General features: G+C 41.3%; 1 protein-coding gene across 1 annotated transcript in view; it reads left to right on the top strand.

The window, feature by feature from the left end:
• FKBP1B (FKBP prolyl isomerase 1B) overlaps window positions 1-22,787 on the top strand; it is a 48,046-nt gene extending 25,259 nt beyond the window's left edge. The window contains exons 3-4 of the mRNA XM_054821200.1: window positions 19,921-20,033; window positions 22,107-22,787. Of these exons, the coding sequence (XP_054677175.1) occupies window positions 19,921-20,033; window positions 22,107-22,235 (242 nt within the window). The 3' untranslated portion in view covers window positions 22,236-22,787. The remainder of the gene's footprint in view (window positions 1-19,920; window positions 20,034-22,106) is intronic.
• The last annotated feature ends 3,532 nt before the right edge of the window (window positions 22,788-26,319 follow it).

The raw sequence follows: 26,319 nt of genomic DNA, 5'->3' as shown, positions 1-26,319 counted from the left end.
GTTATTCTAGTAAACATGGGTGTGTAGGAAGAAGGGGAATAATTGCTTTTTAAATGGTTGAAAATAATGCAATTAAACCCCTGTAATCGGATGCTACAGGATATGGCTATTCATGTCAAGGTCCCTTTTGCTAAAGATCTATCCTGCAGTGATCAACCAGTGGCAGTTCTTGGGCTTCAGACATAAATATCCAGGAAGGCAAAGCTGGGGAGATCTTCAGATCAAATTTATCCATGGTAGTTTTACGGGTGGAGTGACAAGATCAGCTCTGGAGAAGTAAGGAATGAGCCAGCTAGTTATCCCAACTAAACAACCATTTTAACGATCCTCTGGTTACTTTCCATGCAGATGCCTGTGGACAAAGTTCTGCTCTCAAACACTCCCTTCCTGTCCCACTATAGATGTTCCCACCATTATTTTTTTTATAGCATCGTCATTGTTTCTGGGAACAGAGAAAAGAGAATTTGATTATCGTAGCATCATTCAAGAGCTCCATTATGCTTAACTGTGCAAAAACCAGATTAAGAGCAACTCCCATTCCCAGACCGCTAAGGATGGTGAACAACAAAGAACAGAGAGGAAGGAACAGAGTCAGGTACGCACATATATATTACTATTATATTTACTTTCTGTTTTCAAAGGTAAATAAAGCAAGAGACATCTCTCAGCCAAACCTTCCATTTAATAACTCATTTTTTGTGTTATGTTAGGACACATTTGGGTGTTGAGGTGAGATGCTTATAGAGGGAGGTGGCTTCAGAGAGATGCTCAGAAAGAAGGAGAGCATTCAGGGCATGCAGCACAAGAGTCAACACCTCCTCCAGGTCTCCAAGATAATTTTGTTTGTTTTGAACATGTTTTAGCCTACTGGCAGCCTTGCCTGTGCTCTCTTCAGAGAGAGGTGGTTATACTGTAGTATGTACAGTATGACTACACTGCTATTAATACACCCCCAGGGAAGGGGAGGACGGCATGGTACAGTATGTGTGAAGAGACATCTTGTGCTGGCAGCAACATTATTGAGTCATTCCATCCTGTCTGCGGCTTGGGGAGCAGTCACTTCAGGGCCATAAAGCAGCCACGGGCTAATCGTTATAATAAGCACTTCAGGCGGAGTCTGGCTCCCCTCATTTAGTCTCCCTTCTCTTTAGGTCTGTAAATATTTGTCCTGTCTGCATCTATTGTTGGCACAGAGGCATCAGAAGAAAGTTCTCTTAAGCCTTTGCTTGCATATTTGGCTTTGGACCAGCGAAAGTTAAACCTGATCATCTTAGCCTCTTACTGCCCCTGCTAATTCTTTTTTTTTCAGTAGTAAATGATGACTCTCTTCAAGATGGGCCGGAATTTCCTAGGGATAGTTGGCACTCCCCCAAGGCATATGCATTTAATAGCATGTGCCAGTGCAAGTAAACAGCAGGATAGAGGGGGTTTTCTTCCTTTTATACACACTATCCAGTTTGTTCCTTGGCACTTTCCCCACTCATAGGGAAGGATGACTGTCTTTGTATACAAGCCAGAGTTTGATTTTTTAATTTTTTGCCTTCCTTCCTCTAGCTGTCTGTAGCAGGCACACCAAATTTCCAAAAATGAAGGTGTTGTTAATACAACTATCGCTTACTGCCCCTTCTACAATATCTATGTCACTGTTATGTCCAAGTTACCCAAAATGACAAAAGCAATTTGGATGAGTCAGGGAGACTGCCCTGACTCAGACTGTTTAATGTAGGAGTGTCTCAGGGTCATGCATATTTCTATTAATATAGGGTCAAACTTGAGTAGGGAGCTCTGGTTTGATTTGCCTATTTTTAGCAAAGTCACACCATCACAGCAAAAACAGCCAAACTAAACCTTGCTCAGTTTGCTTTGAATTTGTGTGAACAAAAAAACCAACCAACCAACCAACCAATCATTATCTTAAGGTAATGAAACATATTCATTTTATTCTGTGCTCAGCCAACACACTAGCTTTTATGTCTGTGGTGGGGAATTTTGTACAAAGTCCTCCTTTATTCTTGCAGTCCCCCACTGATATGACCATCTAGCATCAGATGTTCTGCCTTTGCAGTGAAAAGTGTTGAAACCTAACTATTTTCGTGTCTCATACACAGGTCTTTTTCTTTTTTTTTTTTCCTTCACACAAATTAAATCACAAAGACCTCTGTTGAATTCTGGTCCTTTCAAAGTGTACATGCAAGGAAACTGAGAGCACCTATTTAATTTTTCCTTCCTACCCTCTCAGAAGGCTCTTGATGCAAGGACAAAGAAAGAGTTTAGATCCAGGTGTGCTGTGTATTACTGTTAGGAATAAGAAGTTGTGCGTAAATATTCTCACTGTATCTTTTGTGATTCCACCAAGGTTTATTAGTCCTGGGTCCAACAGAATAATTCCATGTTAGAAAACCTTTGTGATGCAAGGATTAGAACATATTAATTTTCTTGCTTCCAGGAAGGCAATTTGTCTTTAAATACAGCAAGTGAGAAAAAAAAAATACAGCAGAAAATTGAACAGAGTATCTAGGGAGCTAGGGAAACTCTGTGTAGGAGAGTAGAAAATTGTTATAGGAGAGTGTGTGGTGGGAAAAACTCTGTATCCCAAGTCTCATATCTCTGGAATGGCTCAGTGAGAATTTCTTATTGGCTGGAACAAGCTAGGATTGCTCTATTGACCTTTTTGAGGTTCAACTGATTTACCCCAGCTTAAAATCTGACCTTTTGTGTCCAGATAGCAAGGTGGCATAGAACTGGGAGAGATCAGAGCAACACTTCCTAATCTCCATGAAGGCTTCTGAAGCAGATAAAAAGGTAGTGCTCCTGCTTTGCATTCTTTAACACTTCAGCAGAGCAAGCAGGATGTTGAAGTTGCTCTGAACGAGATTGGAACAAAGTTTAGAAGTTCTTGTAACCTTAAAAATACAGGTGATGCAGATTTGTGTTCTCTTTTGAGAGCTTAAATCATTAAGATATAAGCAGCCAAACTGAGATGTGGCCCAATGCACTTAGTCTGCTAGCACGGTCATCACAAAGACAGAAATAAAGATCATATCTGGGCACCAGCCTAAAAAGGTTCTAGGGACTGTTAAACAAATTAGGGATCAGATAACATGTTGTCCCAGTCACTGGGACAAAGCCTGTCTGCCTCAGAGTAAAACCATACATTGTGCCGTAGCTAGAAATGCTCACTCTCAACTTCTCATCATGTGTGAAAATCCATATCATTTTTATAGCTGTGCAAAGTATTAGATCATCTGAAAAAAAAAAAAAAGGACAAAAATCTGTAGTTTAAATTGGCCTCCCCTCTTTATTAAGCAATACCAAGAGTCAGCACAGGTCTTGGAGCTCACCCAGAGGAAGTTTGGTATTTGATTTGAATGTGCACAGTGCATCTCTAAAATTCAAACTTGACGTGGAGGCCAAGACAAATAGATTCAGACATGCAGCCTGGACCTGCAGTCCGTGTTACATGACAGCCTGATGTCACGCTCTTCGCCTGTGAAGCATTTGCAGCAGAAATCATCCTTGCAGCATGGCAAACAAGGCTTTTCTGATGGTTTTTATTCACTGCTGGGGCTTCACCTCTAGCCAGTATTAGATTACTAGATTGAGAACTTGACACAGAGCTCAAGCTAATGTGAGAAAATAGAATTGTATGTATCCATGCATGCACCAGTTCTGAAGAATTGATATTGCTTATGTGTTTATTAGGTGTACTACAACAGTATCTGCATCACTGCCTTTCCCAGGGTCATCTGTGATCTTCCTTGCTGATATGATTCTGTAATTTCCTCTTCCTTCCCATCCTTACAGTCTTACTCGCAACAGGAAGACTAAAAAAAAAAAAAAATATATGATGTGGTTGGATTTCTAGTCAACAGTATCCTGGGAGAAGCAGCTTTGGCCGCTCCACTGAAAAAGTTGCTACAAGATGATGTCATCTGGCAGTAGGCACCAAAACAAGACGTGGTATTGCAGCAGCTAAAAATGACAATCTGCAATGCACCAATATTTAGGTTTCATGGTCCTATAAAGCAGTTCCATTCAAAGAGATGCAACTGAACACTTTGAGTTCTGGCTCCTTGCAAGGTGTACTGTGCCTGTATTATGCACATAATTTGGTGTAACAGAAGTAGAAAAAATATTACACTGAAACAGAAGCAGGCTGTTGTATTTGCTCTGAAAATTACTTCTCTGCTTAATGCAATGTTGCAAGCCTAGTGCAGGTGGCTTATAAATCACTTTTTTTATATCACACTACTTTCTTTTAAACCCTTGGGAAAGCACTGGTGAAAGACGTGTTTCTGAAACTGTTTAGCAAAACGTTAATTTGAGATTTGCTGTCTAGGAGTCCGGTGTCATAATCTGCGGAGTCAGGTGTTCAGATCTCTGCAGAAAAGGCCGTTTACGTTAAGGAAGCCACCTTAGTACTAAGGGCAGATCACAGAAAGGCTCGCTGGTTCATTCGCAAGCTGTGCATAAATTTATATGCAGGTTTTTTTGCCTGGAGAATTGGCTCCTAAATACCAACCATATTGGGCTTTGAAACATGTGACCACCTCTCTAAGAAGGGCATGAACAGCAAGTAAAAAAGTGAAGTTCCGTAAGGACAGAAGGCAGTGTATAATCCTCTTGCTAGAAGGTAAACACAGTGCACAAGCAAGGCAGATGATATTTTGACTTAAAAAGGCAAAGCACACAAAAATTACAGAAATATGCATAGATCAAGAATTGAACTACCAGAATTGTTATGGCTGGCTTAGACTTTTCATCCAGCAAATAATATGATAGCTTTAGATATCTCTCCATCACCAAGTATTCAGGCTGACATTCAGGATGTGGTGTAAGCAGCACTGCCCTATATATAAGATGAAGTATCCACCTATTAGTGATTTACCACACTTTACTGAAGGCAGAGAAGAGGCTAATATTGCAACCCTGCAGAGAACAGTGGTCTTGCTCTCATGAAACCTGTATGATAGGGCAGAAGGAGCTCCGAAACAGAGGTCACGATTACATGCCACAACCTGCTTGACGTGAAGTTCTGCACCGAGCATTTTCAGAATTGAAGAAGTTGCTCCTAGCAGAAAAGGATCTTTCCCCTACATACGGGGTGTGATGGAAGCGTGAAATAGCTGCACAAGGCAGCAGAGAGATGGCTTGCATGGTATTGTTGCAAAGCCCGCAGTCAGGAAAAGCCACGAGTACTGCCTGAGCACCGTCATCACGCCGTGGTCTGTACAAGAGAGAGGAACCACTGACGCGAAGCAAGACAAAACCAAAACTCAGCTAAACCTTTCAGCTTGTCAGCAAGAAAATAGAGCCAATGAATCATCGCGGCAGAGACTTTGGTATCAAAGACAGACTCAAAAAATTTGAAAGGCACCATTTGGGATCACATCATAAGCTATCAAGCATAGGTTTATTTGGAACATTAGCCAAGGTCGTGGACATTCAGGAGAAGTTTTCATCCAAATTATATGCGAGTAAAGACCAAGTTCTGATGACGAGGGGGTTCTCATGAATCAGTGTCCTCTCTTTAGGGCAGATCATTAAGTTGAAAGCAATAAAATGATGCCAAAAATGGTAGGTGGATTTGGCAGAAATTGTGGGTTTACTACACAGTGATATTTGTTGTGCTAGGTGCATGCTTATAATAGACAAAATAGGAATGTAATATATGGTGCTCTGTGTTTCTAGGATACTGCCTGAGCCCACAGACTGCAGAGCACGTGAGATGCAAAATGAGATGCAGAACATGCTTTCATGTGGTTTGTTCCTGTTAAAATAGAGTTATGGCTTCAGTGTGCCTCGCTGTGTCCTTAGCGATCTTTGGTCACGTGAGCAGGCAGAAGCTCGCAGATATTCAGTTGTGTTAGAGAACGCAGATTAGATATACTGAGAAATTTAAATTCTCTGCATCCTTTTTCTTGAAAAAGCCACAAATAAACTTGTTTTCCCAGGAGAGAGATTTGTACCCATGTCAGTTTTGAGTCAAATCAGCAGGGTTTATTTTTTAATTTATTTGAAACTTAGATTACTTAAGTTCATTGGGTTTATGTAATTTTCCATTTTATTTCCTTTTTTTCCTGACAGCTGTTTGATAACATGAACAGCCAGAATACTTACAATTCTGATGAATGATTTCCAAAGACTCAGTAGCCTGGGTGATTGCTGCCCTTGTGAGCGGGATCATTGGAACTCCCTATGCAGGCAGCCAGTAAATCTGCAGATACGTGTTTAAGCATTAAAATGGTACACAAAACTGAGATAAATTAACTCCCACAAACTTTCTTCTTTGCCGTGCAAAATGGGAAAATGGAAGCAGCAGCCTAAATGAATGGAGCTTTTACATGTTCCATAACATAAGATATTACGGATTACAGAGTGAGCCATGTTACCTGCTCAGGGAAGAGCTGTTCAATTATTTTTAAAAGTGATGTAGAATACCTCTGAGTGTCTGGGTGAATGATTGTTTTAGACCAGATAACTGTATCCCTCTCGCATGAATTTCAGCTTCTTTGATCCAAATTTTAGGTCAGTTCTGCCTTTCTTTTGTCTGGTTTGGCTGTCTGGATACTTGAATTTTATCTGATATACCTCCCTTTCAGCACACTCCTTATGAATTTTAACTTTTCTCTTTTTCTTTTATGTTTTCTCCTTAATAGCTCTGGTGTCTTTTAGCTTGGATGTAGTTAACCAATACTTGGTGTTAAGTAATTGGAAAGGTGGTGGTGTTCAAGAACTCCCTAGACCTCATCGAAGCTGAATTTAAGTAGTTCATATTAATATCTGAAAACAAAGCAATGTATTCTTGGTAGAATGAAACATTTTAGATGGACATAAGGCAATTTTTTTTTTTCATTTTCTAAAGCAAAATGTTTCACTCTTTCATTCCATTCAACCCTGAATTGTATTTTCTTTACAGTTTTGGATAAAATTGAACAAAACAATCCATTAGTTTTCTGCAGAAAAGCATCCTTTGTTAGTGTGGCCATGATGTGTATGTGTTGGCCATTTGATTGTTAGAAACAGATTTTTACTGACTTCGTATAGTAAGTTACTCATATAGGATGCTACTTTTTCACTTACACTTACTGGGACGATAACAGGTAGTGTGACCTGTGATAGAGAGCTGTCGGGTCTACAGCAGTTCCTGAGAGTTATGCAATGTATTCGCTATCTCTGTCTTTGCTTTTACAGATGATAATATTACACGTTTTGCTGTAGAGTCTGACATCTTCCGGCTTTTCGTTGCTGGTGTAATGATACATTTGTTTATGTACTGCTTCACCTTTTGGTCCACTCTCAACTTGTGTTTTTTTCCATTCTTTTGTGCTATTGAGGTATTTTTGCCAATGTTTATCTTTGTCGTTTGTGTCTATGGACTGACTGCTACTTCTATTCGTAGTATCTAAACTGGCTTAATTACGATGTCTTTTGTTTTCAGCAGTCCTGAGCACGAAAATACTTCTGCTTTTGGAAAAACATTATGGTCTGTGCAGTCCATCCTGAGACCTCTGCTGAAGTCAATGAGAACTTTGTCAAAACCATGCAGGGACAAACCTGTCAACATCAGGCACAACTGATCCAACAAGTCCTGGGAGCAAGGATTGGGATCCAAGTCTCTGTCCATCCCACTGACCTCCCTAATTACTACTTGCTTAGTTTTCTCCTAACTTCATCATTCTCCATTTCCAGCTACCATACAGATTCAAGTGAGAGCACAGAGGGTAATGCCATTGAGTGTTTGGTTGTCCGATGATGAGAATACCATCAGAAAAGGTGAAGGACATGGGTTTAAATTCAGGCTTGAGCTGGAGTTGAACTCATGGTGCTTTTGGCAAGAGTTTATGATAGAAAAGTTGAGCAGTAGCACCCTCTTCACCAAGCACCCTTTAAAAAGGATGAACCCTTCTCAGGCTTGTGCCTGTCCTTAAATTCAGATTCAAAGCTCTACATCCCAAATGGATGATGATGCTAAATTCTAGGAAGAGCTAAAAATTGAGGTGCGTCCTTGTACTCGCAGTGCCCTGCTAGCTGACTACAGGCTGCATTTCACTCAGCGCACTCATTGTATCTCACCTTCTGGAAGTGCCTGTTTGTTTCCATTGCCTCTGTAAGAAACTTCTGATTCTTTTTCCGTCTGTCACTTCAGTAAAACTCAAGGGGGAAGTCACTAATAGGTGATAGTCATCTGATTCTCACCCCTTTCTCTGAGATATTTCCCCTAAAACATTTATTTTGCATTCTACTTGCTTCTTCCCTTCACTAGTCCAAGACATGAGTGGCTTGTTAAGTAGATGAAAATAGATACAGGCACTTGGAAATTCCTGTTGTTCTCCAGAGAGACGACTGTCTAATGTCCAGCAGAGCAATGCCTGAGACCCATCTGTCAAGATAACAGCTGCCACTTTTTCCATAGTTCGTTTATAAGATCACCGAGATCAAAACTTAGAGATGGAAAAGACCTATTTATAATAACAAACTGCGCTGTTAATAGCTCCTTTCCACTGTGGCTCTGAAGATACTTTAAAGGCTTACTGAATGAAGCCTTTCAAGACACCTAAGGCAAAGTATATTAATTAATAATATTATTGCTGGGTATGCTAGTGACTCTCTTTCTGACCTTGGTGAAACTACAGTCATTGTTTCACAGGGAATAAAATGAAGGTGAGTGATGCTTACACAGCTGTCTGGTGACAGAACCTATTCTTTTTGACATCCAGATTTTGCTCTGATCACAAAACTACACTATTCCTTATTCTTGCAGTAGTCTGCTCTGGAGAATAGTCCCGAGTGCATCATTCAACTTAGTTTTAAATTACCGTGATCCAGGTCTTAAACTGCTACATATATTTTTGTTCTTTCATTAATATCAGGGGAACTGTGCCAGTTTACACCAATGAGAATCTGCAACACCAGGAATGATGAACAAAAATAGGATAGAAATGTGGTGAAAGAAGGATTTCGTATCTAATATTATTTCAGAACATACTCTCAGAATTTAGAGGCAGAGTGATATTTATGACATTGCTAGCGTCTGCCTTGGAGCACGTAAAACACTGTTTACATTGAAAATGATATTGCAAAAATACTCTTTTTCGTGAAAGCAGGTATGTTCCTAGTAGGAGGGAAGAATAAACTATACATCTATAGAAAGGTTGGTTCCTTTGATGAATGTATCTCATATATCTGTTAAAAAGACAGCCTAGAAAAATAATGATATCTGAATAAGACATTCTTCCACCGGAGTTTTGCAGCAAATTTTAAAGACTGCTTAGCAAAATGCTGGTTTTACCTGATATTAATGGTAGGCTGAACTTCTGACAACATAAAGAGGGTTACCCAACACATAACTTGTTAATAAACCCTTCTCTGAGTTCATTCAAAGACTAGAAGTGGCTTTTATGTTCTGTTATTTCTACTGTGTGTAGCACTACACAGTAAGTGACTAGGTTGATCTAGGTAGATCTGCAGTCACTGAGTCTAAAGGACCTTAGGCAACATAATCCACAGGAAGGCATTTGGTATGCAAATCAAAACCATCTTGGTTTTAAACTGGAAATTTTCACTAATCTTGACTGTGATCGAGTTGTTTTGGGTGGAATTAATCTCAGCTGTTTTTAGCTACCTAGAAATCTATGGTCTGTCCATGTCAATGGAGAGAGCGAAGCATCTAGATACCTGTCCTTCTGCACTCTTGAGCAAGAGATTCGTTCCTTGAGTGAAACATCAGTGTGTTTCACCTGATTACCCTGGAAACTGTGTGTGTTACACTGAAGTGAGGCCCCATGGTGGCCCCAAATTGGTGCCAGTGAAGTCATGTCTGATTTTCCCATGTGGAATCACAGGCAGGGGGAGACGATTCCCCAGGAATTCTCCAAACACTTGTGAAGGGAGGGGATATTGCATAATGCCAGCCAGGAATGTTATACCACATCTCTAAAATAAGACGTACTACGGGGATGTCTGACCAGTCTGGATCAAAAAGTTGGATACCCTGGATAAAAAGCATTTGACTTCTGCATTATGTATGTTTTATGTACATATGAGATCATGATGGAATGGCAGTGTCTGCCTCTGACTTATTTAAAGTATATGTAATCTTGGCATATTGACTGTGCCTTCTTACATGACTCAGTCAACACCCATTTTTATAAACTGTGTTTACTTCTCTGGTTGCATACTGTGTGTGTGTCTCTTTTTCCAAGAATGTTTTTCTTTTTCTCCTTATTTAAGAACAGAGTAGTTGCTAAGCCCTTTGCACGATGTTAGACAATTGCTGTGTTTGTCAAGATTAGTTTCAGTAAAATGCTCCTCTCTGAAGGAGGTATAGCCATGCTATGCATTAAGAAAGTCGGATGTGATAAAGAACTGCGTAAACAGGGGCCTGCAGGAGAGAAAGCCATCATTCACAAGGGATGTGGGGAGAAATGTTATTTTTCAGTTCCAAATGCCCCAAAGGCCAACATACTGTTTTAACATCTTGGTGTTAAGTGGTAAGACATTAAGGATATACTTTTTCATGCTCAAATTTATAGTTCCTGGGTATGCATAGCCTCTTAATCCAGTGCCCTACTAGAGATGGGTAGATTTGTCACTAGACTGTTGCTAGCTTGAGCCAAGGAATCAGACGTGTTGTACTGATAAATTAAGATTTCAGCATAGATTTTATTCAGAAGGAAATGGAAGCATATACTGGAAGTCTAGACAGTTGAAAATCAAAGGATGTCCAGTCTGGGAACAGCTCGTCATTAAAGCACACTTAACTGCTGATGCAGTGTTGTTATATTGGGTCAGGAAGGTGTTTCTTCTGGCAGATCATTCAATATCCTCTTTCCCTGAGCAGAGGAGGGATTAACTAGTACAGAAGCTGGTTCTTTTCTCCCAAAATCCCTCTCTTGTGCTCTTGGAGCCATGCTCAGAGTTTTCCCAAGAAATGCCTGAAGATCTTTTTCTGCTTTCTGTGGTGGTTTTTCATGCTCCCTGCACCCAGATCTGTATTCAGAAGCTTTGGTGACCTAGCTCAGGCCCTTCTTGTGCCGTACACTGAAAGCCAGGTGGCTATCATGTTCACCTATTTCAGCAAGGTTTAATCCCCTACTGAAGTGCGTAACATCCCAGTGAAAGGTCATCTGCACATTCACATGTGTGCTACAGGCTATAATATCAAATCCATACCACCATTGCATAGGCAATCATAAAACAAAAATGGGGGGAAGGAAATACATGTGTGCGTTGTTGCATAGGATGAGACTGAGAATGAAGCCAGGAAGAAAAAAAAAGAGATTAATTGTATTGTCCTATTATCTTGATGCACTAGATGGTCAGAATTCATTGGCCAAGCTATGCTGCATGTGTTTGGGTGTGAAATTTTGCAAAATGTCTTCTTTGTATTACAGCCGTGCTCTTGAACTGTTCTTTGTGCTTCTTGGCTGGTACCAGAGGGCAGGAACAAAAAGACCTAGCCCAGTCAGGAATGTTCCCTCTCCCTCCAGAACTTGTGTTACAGGACACGGTATTTAGGGATAGAGATGCAAGAGATGCAAAGTATTTCTGTAGTAATATATTCTAAAATGTTGCTTTAGACATCTATTGTCCTACTCATTAGCATACCCAGATTGACCTGATTCTGCCATGCTTATTCAAATTAAAATTGCCTTATGCTGCAAAGCATGTATATTTTACAGCTGAACTTTATAATGGTAACAGACTCAAACCCTAAAATAAAATGACTGTTGGAAGGCAACAGGATACCAGAGGAATTATTTTCGTCTCCTTACAATTCATGTAGAATATGCTTATTGCACCTTATATCTGCCTTGAGGGTAAATCTACTTTTTCTTCTCTTTTAAAAATATGCAAATCTATAAAGCCGTTAGGACAGAATAATGCCTTTCAGTAGAGTGAACTAGACAATTGCATGTAATTTTCTTGGCTGTGAAGTCAAGCTAAGTGCAAGGTTCTTTCATATTGTCTTGTAGTTGTACGCAACACTGATATATAGTGCATAGTAATGCATTATTGAATAGTTGTCTGTTGTGTCTTCATTGCATGCCGTCAGCTGCATAATAAATAATTGATTGTGTTGCTCTTACTCCACATTAAAGATATATGAGTATATAATACTTGAAGAAAATGAAGCAGAGAGGCTGCCTGTGTTGAAAAGATCAACCGTTACTGAAGTGCGCTGTGGTAACAGGAACTAAGAAGTGACCACCACCGCTATCCATTTCCCATTTCTATACTTTGAGTCAGTGATTGTTTGTCATGGCAACAAATGGCACATTCAAATCGTTGCTGTTGCCTTTTTAAACAACAACAAAAAAATTGTGGTAAAGAGCTGATATGCTGCAGACATGCACCCCCCAGTCTCTTCAGCTATTATCCCTCTAGACTGAAAATTCCCTTAAAAAGATTAATCATTTTTTCTTAAGTGGATGTAAACTGTCAGAAAAATACAGTCTAAGCCAGAAAATAATTTTTTCCCCGTAAGGCTTCGTTTATATTAAGCAGAGGAAACATTAGCAGGGCAAAACTGAGTTTATGTTTACAGTGGTACTAAACCTCTGCTGTTGGACCTTTCCTTTGAAAAGCCATGCTTCCCTTCTCAGTTCAGTTGCCAAAGTCCACGTACAGGACACAATAAGATGGCCCGCTATGCAAACATAGCATGGGAAATGAAAGCATCCTCCACCTCACTTTCAACACTCTATTTCCATTACAACAATCATCATTTCTGATGAAAACAATTTTCATCAGTAGAATTGATGAGATGCCAAATTCGCCTGGAAAACAGTTTACTTTGGAAGTCAAATCAAGGAAATCAGAGGTATACGCTACTTACCGCATGGTTGTTTGGAAGGAGGCTCATGGCTAGGTGTAACTACAGGTTACTGGGAGCTGTTGTTTTGATGAAAAGGTGTCAGACTGTGTTTTGAAGTAATAATGAAATGGCAAATGAAGATGTAAGAGGTGTGAGATACCTGGCTTGCACAGATCTGGATTCTGATTGGAATGGGCTGGAGAGCTGGAGGTGTTAGGTCCTCTAGGCATTTCCCTGGGAAGCAGAAACACAAGGCTCCGACCATATTTGCCTAGAAAAGTGTTGCCCAGATCTCTCCATTTAACACTAAGACATACAGGAACTGTTCTTGTTCCTGATAGGAAACCACAAGTTTTTCAGGTGTGTTAGCATGAGACTCAGCCACAAGCTAGGGGGGGAGCGCCACTGAACGCAGAGGAGTTGTCCTGCTTTACCACAGTACCTCAGAACTGAGTCCTGAAGAGAATTGATCTATTTTAATGTAAAATGCAAATAACACCACTGAAATCAATGGGGTTCTGCTGGTGTAAACCAACCTGGGATGTGATTTGTGACTTTATAGATGTGCTTCTCCCACCACTCCTAAGTGATTCTGCTGAACTCCTCTGCTTTGCTGAACTGTGTCTTCCTTTATACACTGTGAAGGTGTCAATGTTGACACAAAGGCTTTTGTACAGTTTCTAGAAACTTCCCAATAGTATATTTGCCAGACTAAAAGTATATATTAGTAATAGTTACAGGTTGTAAATGGGGGGAAAAATCAGAATTTCCAGCCTTTGTGACATTCTCCCAACAGAATATTGACATATTTTGACATAGAAACAATATATTTTAAGGAAAAAAAAGAAACACTTGAGATCAAAAATTCTTAACCCACAGCAACACTAACTGCAGCAAATGCTGCCTCCAAGAGTCCTAGGAACCAAACCGAATGACAAGCTCATAACAGCACAGTTTAGTACAAGGCGTAATTGGAAAGATGGTTGCATTAAAGGGCATCAAAATATAGTCCCTGTCCTGAAGAACTGCTGGTCTACATAAAATGAAACAGGATAGTGTCCTAGAAACACCATCTGAATATCTTCCCCTCTTTCTGCTGTCAACATTTGTTCAGAAAATAGCTGTCTTCAAGTGTATGTATTGCCTTTACGTTCTGTAGGTAACTACATTTTGAAAAAATAAGGTAATGGAATACTTTGCAGGTGAACATTGCTGGTTTTTGAAAGTCACCTGTTCATTGTATCCCATTAATACTTGTAAGTGAATCCCATTGTACCGGATAAAAGGAGAGCAACTAGTGAAATCAAGGGATTTGTCCTGGATTAGGATCTCCGTCTTCTGATTCCCAGAATGCGTCAACACTGCAAAGACAAATAATTCAGTAAACACTGCAGCCAGTGAAGCCTGGGATGTAATTTGGTTGACTTCATTTAGGTATGGATGGATGAGTTAAAACCTCCTCACTAGGGCCTTATAAAAAGCTAGCGTTTAAAACTCTATAAAATGCTAGCTAGCATCTAGCACTTAAAATTAATGTTGTTAACTTTTTTAACTTTTGGAAGTTAGTTGACTGAGAATGATCAAGAATTCCAGGAGGCTATTGCAGTCCTAACATCTAAATCTAGGTGGGATGAATCATTCTTGGAGATACCTCTCTTTCTCCATTAATTGTAGAAATAGCTGAGATGAGAGGTTGAGACACAGTTTCTACCTTTGAGATAGCTAATTTTAGCAGTGGAATTTTGCACATAAATTTTCCAGATTAAGGCACGTGAGCTTGACAGGCTATCTATGGAGGGCCTTTGGTGTTCTCTCTCTCCATCCATCTTTTGTACGGATAATGGTTTGGGCATGTTTTTGGGCATGGTTTTGTTGGGGCCATAGGTGTAAGTTAGATGTCTAAATAGCTGGGCTGGCTCTGTGGATTTGTGTTACGTGGTTGGTTGAATTCCCAAATGAACCATTCTCAGATGAAGGAACCCTCTGGTAAAAAGAAACTTGGGCTGGGGTCCAGCTGCAGCATTCATGTCGTTCTGTTCCTGACCTCTCTTCGGTAATAGAGGTTCTCTGATAACAAAGATTGAGCCTTTCTCTTGGTAGAAGCACTTACAGGGTCTTCTTCCTACGCAGATTTATTTTCATTACATGCATAGGATCTTAATGTCAGTATGAACCCTACTTCTCTGTCAAACTTGGTTGAAATTGGCTAAAAGATTCAAAAGTTATTAGGCAAGTACAGACAGTGTCGTTAGCCCTCTCCCCTTAGGAAACAGACTTAAATGATGTGATCTTAGCTGAGGTTGCCTGACCTCAGTCAGTTAATTAATGTTAAAAGAGTAATGCAGACACACCTATGTTTTAATAAGAAACAATAGCTTGTGTTAAACCTCGACTGACGTTTTGTTTTCACTGCTGTTGTAGCCCAATTGGCATTGTATTTTTGGCAGTTCAGATGGATCCCCAGTCGTGTTCCTTAAAAAATGATTTGTCTACTCTTTGATCTTCAGCTTCAATGAGCTGAACTTCAGTGATTCAGCAGGACCCGTGATCTGAAACAGCTCCTTTTCTACAGCCATCTAAATTTTAAAACGTTGTAGATCAGAATGTTTTCAAATCCGCACAATATTCTGATAACTGAGTTTGTACAATTAATTAATTTAATACAATGAATGTTACCTTTCAGAATCAAATGTAAGGTTATTATAACAAGTCCACATATAGGCATCTAGATGTCCTTGCTTAGTCAAAATTCTTATTGATTGTTCTGACTTCGCAAAACAATGTCATTGTTCAGGTCCAGATTGTGGGGTTTTTTCTCCTTGTTGTTAGCTAGATAAATAAAGGTGCTAGCGGGCCGAAGATGGGCATCCGTCCTTGTTGAAGAATATTAACCAAATCAATTTTTTCACAAAAAGAAAATCAATTGATGCATTAGCAAGAGAGAAAATAAAACCTTATGCTGTTTTAGCTCCCAGGAGCCTGAATAGTCAACTCTAACTTTCAGAAATAGAGAGATAAAAAAGATCTAAAGTTCAGATCTAAATCTGGATCGGAACTTCTCCAGGGCACATGGGGACTCTGACTCATTTCTAAACTAGAAGTGCATTTAAAGGGCAGTCATATAAAAATTGACCCTCCTGCCAGAGCTTCAGGGAATGTGGACACATCTGACTCTTTGAATCCCAGTTTGTCTTCCAAAAGCGATAAGGTGCGGTGATGACAGAGGAGGTTACATTTCTGAATTCATCACCTGATGAATTTTCAGCCATTGCTGAAAATAGGATGTTGCTGCAAACATAGGAGAAGCAGCCTGTTTTCTTCCACAAGGCCTAACACATCATCTGTAGACTTTCGATGATGAGATGGGAGTCAGTTTTTACATGATGTATATTAGACTAGCAACCTCATGGGCAGATAGAAACGTTATTTTAGATGGGAGACATTGTCCAGTAGCTGTTGTCAGGATCTCTAAAGAATTAATTCTGGTTCTACTGCCAGTTTGATGTGTGGTATTTAGTAAACCATCAGACCTTTAAGCTAAGTATTTTAATAGGATTTAGTTATAAAATGAAGTGAAAGCATACTCAAGTGTTGTGGAACTTTGCATCTGAATCTGAACTTCCAGACTGAGGCTATTTTATAATAAGTATCTTCTTCTACCTCCTTGGCCTGCTGGGAAGAATAATTAATGTTTGCATACTGCTTTGAACATGCAGACTGTAATGACAGTACTAAGTTTTAATATTAAAACTATTAAATATTGGGATTCTGTAATAGTCTCCTTCCATTTCATAGAATCATAAGGTTTTATGATGTGTTTAAAAATAAAATTGCTGTGAGGAAGGACTGCCATTTAAACTTAAGATCAAATACTTCAGAAAGGATTATATGATATGCCTGAGAGTTCCCCCCGAGCTGCTTCTCCCTGCCTGCCCTCCTCCACATGCATGCTGGTTTTCTACATTACAAATGAACCCGTGTTCGTCTGTAACTAGGAAGCCTTGTGCAGGCAGTTGGTGTGACTTCCCAGCATGTGTGGAGGGGGTTTAGGGATATCACTGAGCCGATGTATTGCATAATACGTGTATGTACTTGCATCAGAGCATACATAAAATACTTCACTACTATACTGTGAAAAACTTCAGGAATATGACAAGCACTAATGGTTATGAAGCATACCTTAATGGGCAAGTTATTCCGTAAGTTCCCTCCTAAGGTCTTACACACACGTTGTCTCTGAAGTACCAACTTTGACAAATGTTGGACTTGGTCATCAGCTAATTTTCCTTAATATGGCATTTGGTTTTAATATTGATGTAAAATATCTAGACACAGAATGCCACTGGAACGATCAGATACTGTGCACTCATTACTGCAATCCAGAATGCCACCACCACTGATTTAACTCTAATGAATTTGGAGACATCTATGTCTAAGCTTGTTGTTTGGACTTCCCTTATGTTCATTGCAAAGAAATAAGCACTGCTAGGCTGCAATTCATAATGTCCTAATGTAGATCCCTAGATCTGGTTAGATGAATTGCCCCCTGAAAGTGCATTTTTCTCTGACTCGATTATAGAGGGAAGCAGAGTAATTAGCTCAAAAGTAGCTGGCTATATCTTAGAAGCATAAAGGTTGGTAAGATGAATCCTGCCCTTTTAGTCTTTGTTTTTCATTCTGGCACATCTCTTTATATTTACCTTTGATTCATAACACAGACTTTTCAAGCAAGCAAAATATGCTTTTGTTGTTGTTGTTGTTGTTTGGACAATAACTAATGGTTTTCACTGAAAAATAAAATTTGTGCATCAAACCGGTCTATTAGTATAACTGCTTTAATGAAAAGATACTAGTAAGACTGTATTTTTTATATTGGAACATAAAGGCAGTATTTCTCAGTATTTTCTGTCAAAGCTGTGCTTGATAATGTTATTTTCAACCAGAAACTTTCTCAGGTATTTTCTCCTTAATGAACTTTTCTTTGTACAGCACCTTGCACAGGAGAGTCATGGTATGTGCCCAGAACACTGGCACTGCAGCATTACAAAGAAAGGGTTTGTTCTAATATATAAATATCAGCCCAGCCTTGCAATACCCAGAGTGTAACATTTTGTAAGAGCAATTACCAGTTGCTTTTAAGTTGAAAGCTACCATAATTATTCACTGTTTGAAAAGAGAATGAGAATACCTAACTATGTAGTGCTCTGTGAAGGTTTATGCAGTTGCTGTAGAATCTGGGTATGTGTTCATAATGTATGGGTTGAAATCATGTTGTGCCCATCAAAATTCAACAAAGGCAAGTGTAGGGTCCTGCACCTAGGGAGGAATAACCCCAGGCACCAGTACAGGTAGGGGCTGACCTGCTGGGAAGCAGCTCTGCAGAGAAGGACCTGGGAGTCCTGGTGGACAACAAGCTCTCCATGAGCCAGCAGTGTGCCCTCGTGGCCAAGAAGGCCAATGGTGTCCTGGGGTGCATTAAGAAGAGCGTGGCCAGCAGGTCGAGGGAGGTTATCCTCCCCTCTACTCTGCCCTGCTGAGGCCACATCTGGAGTTCTGCATCCAGTTCTGGGCTTCCCAGTTCAAGAAAGACAGGGAACTACTGGAGAGAGTCCAGCGGAGGGCTACCAAGATGATGAGGGGACTGGAGCATCTCTCTGATGAGGAAAGGCTGAGAGCGCTGGGTCTGTTTAGCCTGGAGAAGACTGAGAGGGGATCTCATCAATGCTTACAAATATCTAAAGGGTGCATGTCTAGAGGATGGGACCAGAGTCTTCTCAGTGGTGCCCAGTGCCAGGACAAGGGGCAACGGGCACAAACTGGAACACAGGAAGGTCCATCTCAGTATGAGGAAAAACTTCTTCACTTTGAGGGTGACCAAGCACTGGCACAGGCTGCCCAGAGAGGCTGTGGAGTCTCCTTCTCTGGAGATATTCAAAACCTGCCTGGATGCCATCCTGTGCAACCTGCTCTAGGTGATCCTGCCCTAGCAGGGGTATTGGACTAGATGATCTCCAGAGGTCCCTTCCAACCCTTATCAGTCTGGGATTCTGTGATTCTGTGAAAAGGAGTAAGGTGTTCCTGTGACTGTCTCTTGTGGCTGAATGAAAATATAAAGAATGAGGGTAGTAGAGTATTCATATAAATGTCCTTGGTATTTTCATATTTTTTGCATGCAGTCTTTTTCATTCTTTCTGTACAAGGAGGAAACTCTTACACTTGTAATGTAGTGTAGAAGTTTCACGTGCATGGTGTGGAATGGCCACGTTTGTGTAATGCACGTTTTTCTAGTACTCCTGAGTAAATCAAGGAGGGCAGGTAAACAGTCCAAGGTACCAAATATTCCTTCTAGCTATTCTGGTGTACATTTGCAGGAACAAGTCAAAGGAGCTCCTCTGTACTTGCATACGTTTAACTGGCAGCAAATTTGGCTCAAGAGTTCCCAAACCTTAATCTACATCCCCACCCAAAGGTGGAAAGCTCCGGCTGATTGTGGTGAGCTTTGGAGCACACATGGCGGCACCGCCCTGGTTACCTGACATGTCCTCTGCAAGGACCATTCCCTTTAGTTAGTTGCGCTGTTCAAAGAATGTCTTCAAATACATGGTAAGTATTTAATGAGAAGTAAATCTAGTCAGATTGGTATTAAATTTGGTTTCTTTTTCTGTAGGTTTGTTTTGGGGAGGGTTTTTTGTGTTTAGGAGGAGGCCTGGATCAGGCACCTGCATTGGGATTCTCTCTTCTGCTACTTCCCACTTGTTCCTTGCCTGCTTTTATCTAAGCCAGGAGACTCCCCTGTGCGAGCAACAGCTCTTTATGTCTGTGCAACGTTTGGTACAATAGGAGTTATAACCTATTGCATTAAGAATAATAAGAAGAATATATTTCCATTTTAGAGCCTAAATTACTGGAAGGCAAAGGTGACAATATGGAACCACTGCATTTGACTCTCCTGCCTTATCTGGTTTGGATGAGGTTTCAAAGTGAAAATGGGAATGAGCAGCCGATGTGACCAAGACTTTTAATTTTTTTACTCCTTCCCTCCCCCCAGCACTTAAATTTAGATGTAGCTCAAATTGAAACTGTGTGTCTTGTTTTGGCAGGAATGCTACAGAATGGAAAGAAGTTTGATTCCTCCAGAGACAGAAACAAGCCTTTCAGGTTCAAGATTGGCAGACAAGAAGTCATTAAAGGATTTGAAGAAGGTGTTACACAGGTACAAAGAAATGATTCTGGCTGAACTTCAGGCGGGCTGAAGGCGGGGTGAGCACAGGAGTGGCCAGTGCAACGGTGACAAGACCAAATGGAAATCACTGTAGGATATGGAGTGGTTTTCTGAAAGGGTGGTCCATTCGAGCACAGTATTTCCAGTAGTCCTCCTCTGTCCATCCAGGGACGCTCCCTGTTCACGAGGCTTTCCACGGGCCATGTGTTTGGGAGGGGAGAGGTGCAGTCCCCCAGTGTCCCTGAGCCCTGTCCCTTTCCCGTGGGCAGCTCCACAGTGGCCTCTCAAATGTTGCAGGTGGCAGTGTTTGATGGAGTGGCCTCTATTCAGCTACTCCATAAAAGTCCAAGCTGCTGTTTTTGATGACACGCATGACCGAGCTACAGATTTTGACCCTTACTGAGTAAGGTACCAAACTGCACTGTTAAATTTTTATGACTTCAGGCTCTCAGCTACAAAACTTATTCAGCAACCAGCCCTATGCCAAGAAAAAAGGAAACTGCCCTCCCTTAATTACAGATGGAGTGCCAACACAGCAAATCCCTAAAAGAGCCACACGATGCAATTCATTGCCAACTCTTGCATTTTGTCTGCAGTGTTGCGAGGGCCCACTATGTGAGGGGTGCGATCAGGCTGCTCAAGTGCAAGAGTGAATGAGATCAGGGTGCAAATTCCTTGTGACTCCCCATTTAGGGGGTCCTAGATCTCAGTGTAGGAGGAAATTGCTCAAATATTATTATAGGAACAACTATAACAGGAACAACTTCTTATGCTCAAATAGAAGGGAAGAATGCAAAATGAGAAACGATCTAGTGATGAATGATGCAACCATATTTTTCCAGAAGGGAATGGAGGAGACCAATGGTTTCCAGCCCTATGGCAAAAGCAATGCAAGCATTCCCTCCTCTCCAGCCAGAGAAGGGGAAGTCCATTTGAGGAATCCTAGATTCTGATAAAATACCCACCTTCCTCTCAGGGATTTGAGTTGGACTCTATTATTTGCTTTGTAATAATGCCTGAGGAGCTCGGGACCCCAGCGTGCTGCAGAAACCAGAAGCCAGTGCAGATGGAGGAGTGGCAACAAATGCTGGGTGAATCAGTTTATCCCTTCCTCAACTGCTCTCGCTTGCCAACTCCTGTCCCTTAATTAATAAGTGGCCGAAAGCCATTCCAGCAATCAGCGTGGCAACATGCTGCCCTCCTGCTCCTCCTAGTGGATCCCTGTCTGAGGTCAAGCTTGTGGCTGTCTCCTTCCACCTCAGGGTTTTGAGGGGTTTGGGGAGCGCGATTAACACGAGGCACTTGGGAAAAGGCAGTTCGCTATGTCTAGCAGGCAGATTTTTCAAACCTTGGTGTAATGACTGTCAGATGTCAGCAGCGTCTGCATTTCTCTGCTCAACTTCTGACAGTTCAAGGTTGCCCCACGCCTAAAACCCGTGCAAGACTTACCAGCTGTCTGGCTTGCAGGGACCAGCCTGCCCCATGCAAACCCCTGCAGGGACCAGGGGAGGTCATCTGCATCAGTGTTTGCACCTGCCCGGCAGCAGAAAGGTTGGTGCCTGCAGCGTTAGCGTCTGAGCAACAGTTTTGAAGTCATCCCTGGAGGTGGCTGAAGAAGGAAAAATGTTGCTGAATGCTTTCCAGAAGCTGAACCTAACTGTGTTTTGGCACTGATCTCTCATGAATACAGAGCTCTGGTCCTGTCTGTTACTGAGAGCCTTTTCCTAACGCCCGCTGACAGTGTTACATTTGCCCTGCGCTCTGCAGAAGGAACTCGCACCTCCTGCAGCTGGCTCCAGCGTAGGCAGGATGGACCCAAGTATGCGTTAGAAAGCCTCTGTATGACTCCCAGACAGGCTCTGGCAATATAAATAACTGCCAGGAGAAGCCAGAGGAGTCGGGAGACCTTCATCTGAGCTGTTTGTGGCAGCTTCAGCTTGAAGCCAAAAGATTAATCTGATGGTCCCGTTTTTTCCTCGATTCTGTACATCTGTGTGATTTGTTCTTTGTTTTCTTCCTAATACTGTGTCTTCTCTTTTTCTTTCTCCAACATCCAAACCCCAGATGAGCTTAGGACAAAGAGCAAAGTTGACCTGCACACCTGAGATGGCCTACGGAGCCACAGGCCACCCTGGGGTCATCCCTCCCAATGCTACTCTTCTCTTTGATGTGGAGCTTCTCAGGTTAGAGTGAATCACTTGAGGGAGCTGGCTGGAGCCATCTGTTGATAACCATCCCTTCTTTCTCGCCTCGCCAGCAGCGGGAGAAATCTTCACTGGAATCCCAATCTTCCCTGCTCAAGCTGTCCTGTCAATAGCGCCTGCCACTTGGTTTCTTATGCCTTCCTTCTCTTTTTTAACTTTGTGGTGTCCGTATTTGCCTTTTATTAGAAGCTTTGCTTTGGGAAAAATGTCTACTGTTGTAACATTTTCAAGTTGTACATTTTATTTAATTTGCATGTCAGAAGAATTCACAGTGATGATTGAAAATATATATAAATATAAATATATATATATTCCTTATTGAAAAACCACTGCCTTACTGTACACTTCAAGAAAAAAAACACAAAAGGTGCTCAAAAAAAAATAAAAATCCAATGTACGCCTTGTACATGAACGGGCATTAGCCAAACAGAGTTACCTGCGCTGCCACTTTTCTCAACTTGTATGTTCTGCTTGCTGCTGTTTTAAAAAATACTGTCTCATTTAAGAATTGAAAGTATATATACAAAACAATAAAATCTTGATACTTTACAGTTTCTGTTTCCTGTTTTTCTAGTTTTCTCTGGCCACTGGAATTCTTTTTGGTCTATAAGAAGTTCTCCAAACGATCATCAACCCATTTACTTGTTAATTATTTCTCTTCTTATATGAAATGCGCATAATTCCATGCACTGCTTCTGTTGTAGATGGCACAGTGGAAGATCTCTGTGGGACCAGAGGTACCAGGAAGGTGCAAGTAAGGGCTACCGGGACTCTCCATCTCCCTTGCCCAGCTGGTGGCCCCTCAATGCTGGCCAAAATTTGGCTGCCAAAAGGATGGAAAATGATGTTATTCAAAGACATACAGTGGTGGTCCAAGTCTATGCATTTACAACAGTAAAACTAGCATAAAAATTTCTGTTGGAGCTGACGTAGGCAAGAGGAGCAGAACTGTGTGCATCCACTTCCCAAAACCAATCTGAACTGTGGGATGATGTGGTCACTGAACACATTGAGATTTTTGAGGTTGCATCTTCTGATGCTGTTTACATAGCCTACAAACTTACTTTCTGTGCTGGGCTCCTGGCATTCGAGGCTTAACAATATTTATTTCATTTGATGGTTATATGAATTCACAAAATGCTGGTTCCTCCCCTGGAGACAGAAGGATGTGTAGACTGTCATTTACCTGGTTTTAGGAGCAGGACCTGAGCAGTGAAGCTGCCTCTGTGCTGTTATTTTTGCTTTGCCTAAATTTGATTTCTCACATTTCGGCTTGCTTTTCCCCTTTGCTGTAGAAAGCAAGAGCATCATTGGGTCACAATGTTATTTTTATTTAACTTGACTATAAACTATTTGGATAGTTTTTAACCAATGGATTTTTTGATGGAAGCATTTCAAGCAGGTGGTGAGCTATTTTCCTGTGTGAGTCTGCGTGAGGAGAACACACCTAGGACGAGCAGACAGACCCCAACACTACATAGGTGTCTCCAGGCAATGTCTCCTGGAGAGGAGAGAGAAAAGGAGCACAGTAAAGCAGAACTGGCTACCTGGCCAGTGACTGCAGCTCGTTCTCCTCTTTCTCTAGATCTTCATTTTACCCACAAAGCTGCATTTGAGTTTGTTAATTAATTTGTCAATTAATTGTTTACCCATAAACCCCATCTTTTACAGACTACTGTTCACTGAGGGTTGGTGGAGTAAATTTTTTTATTGCTCCCCTCTCCATAAAGAAACTAAAGGCATTTGAGGACCGTTTTTTTTGGTGGAAATCTGGGCTTGCTGCAGCAGCGAGGTCACACATCTGCATTTCACTAATAATTCTTTCATTTAGGACAGGCTAATTTCCTGTTAATAAATAGGAAATTGGACTTGGCAGGATTTGATGCCCACTAACTCTTCCAAATTCTTTTTAAAGGTCCCAATCTCCTTTGCCACCGCCCTGGCCTTTGTCGCTGGTCTTGATTTCAGCACTGGGTTGCAGATGGCAGGCTGCATTGTGGTAGTGGCAGATGTGAGCTCCTATAGATGGCTTGGTTAAACGTAACATAGCCCCGTCGTGCCTGTCAAACACAGGTTGATTCAGCACATCGGTCTAAAGCTGCTCCTACCGACAGCCCAGTCTGAGTTAGTTGCTCATCAAAAAAAAAACCAAAAAACAAAAACAAACAAAAAAAAACCAAACAAAAAAAACCCAACCCCTAAAGGATCTGTTTTGGGATTTTTCCCAAATGCCTCGAAAGCGAACAGCGGTGTGAAGGATTGACTTGGCATACCCAGAATGGCCGCACCTTCCCTCCAGCATCTCTTGGTCCTGCTGTTGGGAAGCTTCTGCTGCACCTGAAGCAATAGGCAGGGCATCGCTCTGCCCCTCCGTTTCTACGAGGTTTCTCGCCAGTGAAAAACATCTTCCTGCTGGGCTTTGGGAGCCCATCACACTCAGTCTTATCGTCTCTATCTGCAGAGCTGCTGCGCGCTTTCCCTTCGCCCTCAGCAGTACAACCCGGCCATTACCGAGTCTGTAAAAACCTTATTACAGCTGGTTGATGAAGTTCTCTCCCTCATCGCCCTTTCTCTGCAGAGACCTTTGTTGGCAGCAGAGATTATTACGTTTTTCATGCCAATTTCATTAAAAAAAAAATCTGAAAGGAAAACTAATTGTGCTTTGTGATACTTAGGGAAATTAAGTCTTCAAGGAAATGTAATCTTCAGCTCTTTATTTGACTGCTAATGCGTTAATTTATTTAATTGTATCATCGATCAACACAGTACATATAATTATTACCACTATATAATGGATTGGAAAAAATTTACTGTCATTGCCTGTGTAATCAGATATGCTCTTGTTACTAATTTCTAAACAGCACCGATGGAAAAAAATGACCTTCCAGGCTCAATTTCATGCCCTACTTCCTGAAAAATTAAATGGGAAGCGAGCACACACAAAAACCAGCACAGATGCAGAGTACGAGGCTGGTAACATCTGCCTTATTTGCTGCCCCCTCTGCCATTCATATAACTGAACTCATTTCCCTGTCCTTTGATATTACATTTCAAAAAAAATCTTGAGCAGACCTCATCAAAACAATCCTCCGGGCATTCGATTTCCATTCCCTCTGTCTTGCAGGTACAAATTATTATTTCATTTTACAAGTGCAGGGACATTGAAAGCCCTGAACAGGCACTAGAAGAAAAAGTATGAAATGGAATATTTAATGAAAGGCAGCAGCTGAGCTCTCAGAGAAATCAAAAGCTGCTGATCTTGAGGATTCACCGAAGGAATTTTTATTAATCTTATTACCCTAAAGAATTGCTTTTTATATATGTTTTTCAAACAGCAGCAAATCCTCATCACAACAGACACCGCAGCGCAAGCACCACGCTCTCCGCTGTTGACAGAAGCAACGCAGTATTTGCATATGATTTTAAACAGGGCTGGCAGCTCATGGCACCATTATTAGCACTTTGATATTTTATTACCAGTATTTACTATTTTTTTATTAGAAGTATAAATCCAGCATGGTAACAAGCACCTCTGGTTCCTCTTACAGTGAGGGGCCTTCTAAATGCCCCTTATCCTAGTGGATAGCGTGGCACGTATATATGTGTGTACGTGTGTGTGTGTATATATATATAGGGGGCGGGTGTTTTTACCTTTAAAAAGCAACAGAGGTTCACGTAGAAGCAAGGCCTCCAATAGGATTTCATTTGTTTAAATATTTTGAAGGCAAGCTGGTTTTTGCCAAAGAAACTGGGATTTGCATCAGTGTGACGGGCAAGACCTGAACAACAATCTGAGGTAGGAGTAACTGCTCACCTGAGGAGGAGGACAGCAGATCTAATGTACGCGCATCACAGCTGCACCCAACAGGAGAAGCGGTAGAGGGCTGGGCAAGCAGGAAAGCTGGCGATGACATCACAGCAGAGCTTTACATTTCTGTACCTTGTTAGTCTGCCATTACCTGTCCCCGACCTCAGGGACGGCTCACTGAGGCCTGCGAGAGCTGCAAAGGGCACCTTCAGTGTTAAGGGAAGGACGCAGGTATGGGGGAGCCACAGAGGAAGGACAAGGCTTG

The sequence above is a fragment of the Grus americana genome, chromosome 3 (genome assembly GCF_028858705.1).
Source record: "Grus americana isolate bGruAme1 chromosome 3, bGruAme1.mat, whole genome shotgun sequence".
NCBI lineage: Eukaryota > Metazoa > Chordata > Aves > Gruiformes > Gruidae > Grus > Grus americana.
This window is presented reverse-complemented; position numbering and strand designations above follow the sequence as displayed.